Source organism: Paramormyrops kingsleyae, chromosome 5 (genome assembly GCF_048594095.1).
Source record: "Paramormyrops kingsleyae isolate MSU_618 chromosome 5, PKINGS_0.4, whole genome shotgun sequence".
In the NCBI taxonomy this organism is placed as follows: domain Eukaryota; kingdom Metazoa; phylum Chordata; class Actinopteri; order Osteoglossiformes; family Mormyridae; genus Paramormyrops; species Paramormyrops kingsleyae.
In genome coordinates this window covers 756,697-764,173 of record NC_132801.1, presented here as the reverse complement: position 1 = coordinate 764,173, position 7,477 = coordinate 756,697, and the positions used below count along the sequence as shown (strand labels likewise).

General features: G+C 42.3%; 1 protein-coding gene across 2 annotated transcripts; it reads left to right on the top strand.

Annotated features, from left to right (window-relative positions):
* Nucleotides 1–55: 55 nt before the first annotated feature.
* LOC111835413 (GTP-binding protein Rhes-like) lies at nucleotides 56–7,323 on the top strand. Of its 2 annotated transcripts, XM_072711783.1 has the most exons (4): nucleotides 56–2,995; nucleotides 3,567–4,080; nucleotides 5,052–5,116; nucleotides 7,109–7,210. In XM_072711783.1, the coding sequence occupies exons 1-4, from the start codon at nucleotides 2,278–2,280 to the stop codon at nucleotides 7,120–7,122; spliced, it is 1,311 nt and encodes a 436-aa protein (XP_072567884.1). In that variant the 5' UTR covers nucleotides 56–2,277; the 3' UTR covers nucleotides 7,123–7,210. The 2 variants fall into 2 exon arrangements, with proteins under 2 accessions (XP_072567884.1, XP_023651472.2); XM_023795704.2 differs by lacking the exon at nucleotides 5,052–5,116 and having other exon boundaries at nucleotides 7,109–7,323.
* The last annotated feature ends 154 nt before the right edge of the window (nucleotides 7,324–7,477 follow it).

Sequence of the window (7,477 nt, the reverse complement as noted above, 5' to 3'; positions counted from 1 at the left end):
AGGTAGCGCTTTCTCTTTGAGTACTAATCCTTCTCCAGTTTACCGTTTTGGGAATTCCCGGCCGAACCGGGTTGAAACGCGTGCACGGTGAATGATGTGCCAGCAGCCCACTAAACTGTACGTACTTTTATCAGATTTATTTAACCACATGTAATCACATTTTTGAAAATATTCAAGGAGAAGAAATATTTAAATAAATATCACCCCCATCCCGCCCGTTTCTTAGTTTTACTTAAGCTACTTATGTAATACGGGGGTCTCTGGCTCTGATCTGACTTTATTTTGGGTTCCCTGGTTTAAAATCCAAAATACAGTGGTACCTCGGTTCTCGAACTCACTACAACTCGAATTTCTTGAAAGTCGAACAAACCAGTTTGACCTAGAACTCGATCTGAATATCAGAAGTCCAACCATGAACGCTGACCTAATATAAATTGTACGCGCCAGGAAATGAGTCATACTACAATGCAATTCTTACTTGAATGCCTTCTTCACAGACTGGACGATTAACCAAATAAAGCAGCGCAACATTACAGTAACTAACAATAAATAAACCACTAACTTACGTGTACTATTAGAGCATTTATGTCATTTATTTAAACTTTATTTTACCAGGTAAATTAACTGAAAACCAGTTCTCACTGCTTTACGTGATATTCGGGAGAAATAGCAGATTACGCATCGGAACTGCCAGGGATACAAACGTCATGCGTGTAACTAAATTCTTCAGCCAATAAGGGCAAAGGTGTGTCGTCACGGAGACGGTTCCCAGTTTGTGCAGCCGGGTGAGAAGTCGCAATGCATCTAATCCCTGATTTACACTGGATGCGTATCCGCTGCGGTGCGTTTCCGACACGGCAGCCGCAGGCAATCGCCGCCAATAAAGTCAATGCAGCAGTTTACACCAGATCCGCTGCGTTGCGTCTCCGCTACGTCTCTGTTCCGTCACGCGTCCGGCAGTCCGTCGAGATGCGCATCAAGTCTATTTTTGACGGATACGGATCAAGAACGCAACACAGAGCGCATGCGCCAATTCTCCGTCACATCATGGATGAGGAAAAATTAATTTTGGAGGTTGAGAAACACGGAATTGTGTACTACCTCAGACATCCTTTTTACAAGGATAATAGTAGAAAGGAGAAGGCGTGGAGTGAAACTTCAGAAGTTTTGGGATTTGACGATAAGTTGAATCTTCCAATTAACTATGTATATACTTGATTTTTAATGAAAGTAACCTGTACTGTGAAGTACTTGTAAACTCCTAATAAAGTGTTCAGTAACCTATATGGGAGTGACACATTATTTTATCCATAGAAACATAGATACATGTTATGTTAAATGTTATTCTCCCGTGGTCATGTGATCTCGCAAACCAGCGGCGCGCCGGATCAGATACGGACCACAAACGCATCCAGTGTGAATTGGCGGACGGCCTCGGACGGAATGGGAACGCAGCGCATTCGCACCGCAGCGGATACGCATCTAGTGTAAATCAGGGGTTAATACAGAGGACTAATGACAACAATCAGAAACAGCTGATCACATGGGGATCCCACACGAGGTTAACGAGGGGGCGTGGCACACGGAAGGAGCGGACGATCGGGGCAGGACAGGGGTAATGTTGGGATAAGATCTTTATCGTTTTGGAAGCCATTAAGAAAAAAATGCTCTTCTTGTTTTATCCTGTTCATTTTCTGTTTAAATGCTTAAAAAAAACATATTTAGGTGTAATTTTGGGGGGCCGGGAACCAATTAATTGGTTTTCCATTATTTCTTATGGGAAAAATTCGATCAGAACTCGAACTTTTTAGGATTTGATCCGGGGTCCTGAACGGATTAAGTTCGAGAATCGAGGTACCACTGTACTATGTACCGGTACTGAAAATTTTAATCTTATTATTTTACTCAAACATACATTGAGCAACTGTGTAGTGAAATGCTTCTTCAGTTTATGTTCAGTGGAAATAAGTAGGCTAATACAAAGAAGAAGAATATAAAAAGGTAAAATAAATAAATAACATAAACAACATAATAACATAAAATAATTTTAAAACAACAGAAATAAACAACAATGAAGCAGGCCTTAACATAATTACATAATTTACTGTTTGACCTGTCTATAGACCTAGTTGTCATTAATTAAGAGACATACAATTTGTCGCACCGCAATATCCCCAAAGGGTCTCTGCGATCTCGGATCTGCAGAAACGGTTCGTTCCCTCCGTACACGACACACCCCGCTGTCCTGTCAGTCAAATGCATGCTTGTGAGTGATAGATGCAGTGTGACGCCGAAGTATCCAAGCGGTATTTAAAGGTTCGGCAGATCAGGACTACCACTACTTACAACAGTCAGCAGCTTTGGAGCGCTCTTCAAACACTGTACACGCCTTGCTTAATTTTATGCACCATGGAAATCAGATCGCCGGAGCAGACGGTTTATTCCGGAGAGAGCCCCTGTCTCCGTGCCCGCTTCCTATGCGACAGAGTGGACGCCGGCTCCTCCAAGTCCCTCCTAGAGTATAAGAGCGCACCTGCGCTCAAAATGTCCACGATTTCCAAAGCGGGGATTGGAATCATAAAAATGGCAACGTCGCAATGGAGACGCCAGGAGAAGACAGCAAGAGTCGTGCGCTCTTCAAGCACCGGCAAGCGGCACTCGTCCTCTGAGCGCTTCACCTGCAAGAAATCTCTTATGGATCAGATAAAAGCGATGCTGCACGGCCAGACCATCAGCAAGACTTGTCCAGACAAGTTGTTCCGCGCCAAGTCGCGGAACTGCCGGCGGGTCGTGGTGCTGGGCTCGCCGAAAGTGGGCAAGACCTCCATCCTTCAACGATTCCTGCGTGACAGTTTCGAGGAGCGCTACGAACCCACGTCCGAAGACTTCCACAGGAAGCTGTACCAGATCCGTGGGGAGACGTACCAGGTTGACATCCTGGATGCCTCCGGGGAGAGGGATTTCCCTGCCAAAAGGAGATTGTCTATCCTGACAGGTGCGTGGAGCGCCGTTAGTTCGAATTAATAGGGGTCTAAGCAGCGTGGCTGGTGGATGTTTATTGTTTATGATTATTATCGTTGTTGATGTTACTTGTTACTACTACAACTTTTATTATAGTTATTGCTGATTTCCAGCACGTCTTCGGTTTAGTGTAACGCAGTGGCGTAGGCAGAAATTGTATTTTGGGCGGGCCATTGAAAAAGTGAGCGGGCCTATATTTTTTCCTAGAAAGAATATTACTTAAATAATAATTAAACCTTAGAGAGTAGAAAAAATAATAGACAAACAAACTGCAAAAACACACCTTTATTTTGCAATATTCGGCAAAGGCAATAACAAAACACCGTCTAACCATCATGTTCAACAGTGCTCAATAAAGGCTGGACAAACCACCAGCATAGACATAGTCTATATATTTTTTAATACATTTAAATAATAAAAATAAACTAAAAATGTATTTTGATCAAACTTGCCTTGGTGGGCCAGGGAGTAATGTGGGCGGGCCAGTGCCTGGCCCATTACTGGCTACGCGCCTGGTGTAACGTATACTGTACTCTCTCTTGCAGGTGACGTTTTTCTCCTAGTGTTCAGCGTGGATGACAGAAACTCCTTTGAAGAAGTACGCAAATTGCACAAAGAGATATTATCGGCCAAGTCTAAGATTCTACATAGCAAATCGAAGCCGCGCATCCCCACCGTAATCTGCGCCAACAAAGTGGACTTGGAGCCGGAGACCGGGGTGGTGTGCTGGTGGGAGGCTCAACATGCGTTTGGGGAGGACTGCGCACTGTTCGAGACGTCCGCCAAGACCGGGACCAACCTGGAAGAAGCTTTCGAGGCTCTTGCCAAGCGAGGCGGACTTCCTACGGAGACCCGTCCCTCCCAGCATCGTAAGATCTCCATACGCTCGTATCAGGCGTTGCGTGCGGGGAGGAACACCCTGATCGCCGTCAGAACGCCGGGCATCGATGCACCCTACGGCTCACTGCACCCGCTGGTGCGCCGACCCAGCTTCAGCAGCGATCTGCGGCAGGTCCTGGGAAACAAGCGTGGCAAACCGCAGGGAAAATTCCACATTCGGTGAGAAAATGACTGTTCGTTTTAATTATTGAGGGATCGATGAATTCTGCACTTTCGATTCAACACTGCATGGGGCTAACAAGTGATGTACAGATTGATTTTTTCACTATTTTTAGTCGAATATCATGAAGTTCTTTAAAACAAATGCACAGACGATGTGTACTTTACTGCTGTTTTATACCGTGAATCCTGGCTCGTCCAGTAGACACTGACCGATCACTGTATTTTACTGCTTAATATTATTATTAATAAATGGTACACGGTCTCCGCGACATTATATTTAAGATAGATGGATATTACACGGTTGTTTAAATATAACTTTAGTGCCTTTGATGTGTATTGATTAATATTAAACTTTATTAAAAGCATTGAAAGGTTAAAAAAAATAAACTGCTGTGCGTGTTTCTTTGTAACTTTGGACTTGATGTTCATGATTATTATTAGTATTAATATTAATATGAAGGATTTAATTACTAAGTACACAAATGAACAGGGTGGACAAGTCTCATTTCTGCATTTCTTGTATTTGAAAATATACACAACAGCAATTCTTTGTTCAAAACCGCTGGAAGCCTAGTATTGGTTAATTTTTAGCACAAGGCAGTGAGCTTGTAGCTGTGGACATCTGTCTGCCTGCTAGATCCCAGTGCATGCAAGCAAGCAGCAAAGTCATGCCATTCATGGAGATGCAGGGGAGGGTCATAGGAGGGCCGGCAGCATCACCTCCGTGTTGCTACCCAGAGAGAATGGCATACATTTTTGAGAAAGCAAGGTCAACTAATCCCTGGAGCACTTGGGGTGGAGGGCCTTGGTTTAGACAATATTTAGAAAATACATTTAAACAATGATAGACAGTAACAGTAATTATTATATAATAAAATATATTTAAAAATAAAGATTTCTTATTAATTATTTTAATATGAATAATAAACCATTAATATGTTTAATTATAATAATATTGTTGTGCCAAGCATGGACGGAACGGAGACAAAGGCGCAGACATCAAGGCATCGGGCAATACGGGGTTTAATTACAGGTAAGGCAGGCAAAACGCTGACGGACAATACAATGACCGGACTGGGGAAACAAACTGAAACCCGGACGAAATACAGAGGACTAATGACAACAACCAGAAACAGCTGATCACACGGGGATTCCACACAGCGTTAACGTGGGGGCGTGGCACACGGAAGGAGCGGACAATCGGGGCAGGACACATTGTTTGGATACATTTATTTTCTTACTTTACAAATTGCTGTTTTTATAAATGTGCTTAGATGTATTCAGTACAGTATATGCTCTTCTTGTTTTATCCGGTTCATTTTGTGTTATTTAGGTGTAATTTTTTTGGGGCTGGGAACCAATTAATTGGTTTTCCATTATTTCTTATGGGGAAAATTCGATCACAACTCGAACTTTTTAGGATTCGATCCGGAGTTCTGAACGGATTAAATTCGAGTTCTGAGGTACCACTGTATATATACGCCGCTGCCTTCATGCAAGGTGCGTGATAAAAGGCACAACTGCCCAATTCCCATACAAATGAACGTGAAACATCCAAGCAAGACGTAATTCGGCTTATGCAGCCATTTTGTTTGCGCTAATTTGTCATTAGTATTAATAACAGTTACCAATCTAATAAAAAAAAGCCTTAATGATTCTAAAAGAGCGGCAGCTCTGTCCTGAAATCTTACAACTGATAAGTTTTCAAATGCAGTATTTTATAAAATGCTGGATAAATGGACGTAGATAATTGGTGATTTCATGGTCGTCTACCTTTTTTTAACAACTGTATAAAGTAATGTTATTTTTATAAAAAATCAATTAACGTGAAACGAAAAACGTACGTTTTCGGGGTTGCCAATTCTCACGCATCTGGCGTGACAGGCTTTCAAACTCAAGCTCACGCTAGAAATCTTACGGCAAATATGTATTATTCCACTACAAATCTAAAATTGGCGACATCAGAAGCGTTGGGGCAGTTTGCAAACCCTACAGCATATTTATTAGGTAATAGAATGGTTACATACATGTAAATGCGTTTGCATGTTTGTGCAGACTTGTCTAGAATTGAAAATCTCACTCCAGCCACCTGACCGAAGTTGGCAACCCTGCATTTTATTTGAAATTAACTGTAAAATGCACTGTTTTAGGCTGAAGCAACTTAATTTCTTATAAACAAATATAAGAAAACATTACCTATGACACATTTTATGTCTTTTAAAATAAATAAAACCGACCATATGCATGCCCATCTTAAAGTGTACTTAATATATTATAAAATATTTTTAAAATTTACATAATGGGACATGCTACTCCTCGCAAAACTTGCAAAAAAGTAACCGCGATATTATACCACTGTCCAAAAAGTAAAAAATACCGTAATAATAATTTGAGGTCATATCGTCCACCCCTAATCCAGGACCATAGGGTGCAGCCATCTTGAATTCTGAGTTCGGGGTTGTGTAGATTCCTCCAACTTCACGAGTCGTAATTCGGACTTCAGGGGGCATTCATGTTGAAATTTCTGACTAAGAACTCAGAATTTCCAAGTTACGAGATCAAACGGAATGCAGCAATAGTCAGTGACTGAACTTTGATTGAACTCTGAGACACAGACAATGACAGGATGATCATAATATACAGTCAATGACTGAATTCTGAGACACTGACAGTGGCAGGATGCTCATCAAACTGACATGCAGTCAGTGACTGAATTCTGATTGAACTATGAGACAGGATGATGATCAAATTGATTTACAAATTCGGGCTGAACTCTGAGACACAGACCGTGACAGGATGAGAATCATGCTGATACACAGTCAGTGACTGAACTCTGAAAACTGAGAGCATGCTTCTCTATTACAACAATGCGATGAATAAAACCTTAGATGTGCTGTAAGTTCTCTTGCACACTGCTTGCTTGGCCACTCGCTCTCGGCTTACAGTGTGTGTCTGTCATGTCCTGTCTGCCAGTGGGTGTTCACACTTCTCTCTCCCTCCTTTAACACTGGCTCCTTTCTTCCAGGCCTCGGCACCTGACTGCGTGGGCTCACAGAACGGCACTGTTTTCCCCAGCACAATACAAGCTAGCTTGGTCTCTGCTACAACTTTTTCACTTCTCCAAGTGTCATCTTTGTTATAACTGTTCCACTCAGTTATGGCCAAATAAACCTCTCCTCACTAAGGATAGGGTTCATTGGTTGATCAGCCAAGATATGGCCAGAAAACAGGTTTGAGTGGTCAGATGGAGTGTTAATGGGGGGGGGGGGGGGGGGGAGGGGCAAGCATAGCAGGGATGATTCTGAGCAGAGACAGAAAAATTATGAGATGGATTTCCCCTTGAAAAATAAACAATACACACCCAACCAACACACACTGCACAATACATGCTCTA

Bases quoted from the DNA above. Each gene is read 5' to 3' on its own strand.
- LOC111835413 (XM_023795704.2), top strand. From the start codon at position 2,278: ATGCAGTGTGACGCCGAAGTATCCAAGCGGTATTTAAAGGTTCGGCAG. The intron at 2,996-3,566 runs GTGCGTGGAGCG...TCTCTCTTGCAG, and splicing joins GAGATTGTCTATCCTGACAG to GTGACGTTTTTCTCCTAGTG. The intron at 4,081-7,108 runs GTGAGAAAATGA...CCTTTCTTCCAG, and splicing joins CAGGGAAAATTCCACATTCG to GCCTCGGCACCTGACTGCGT.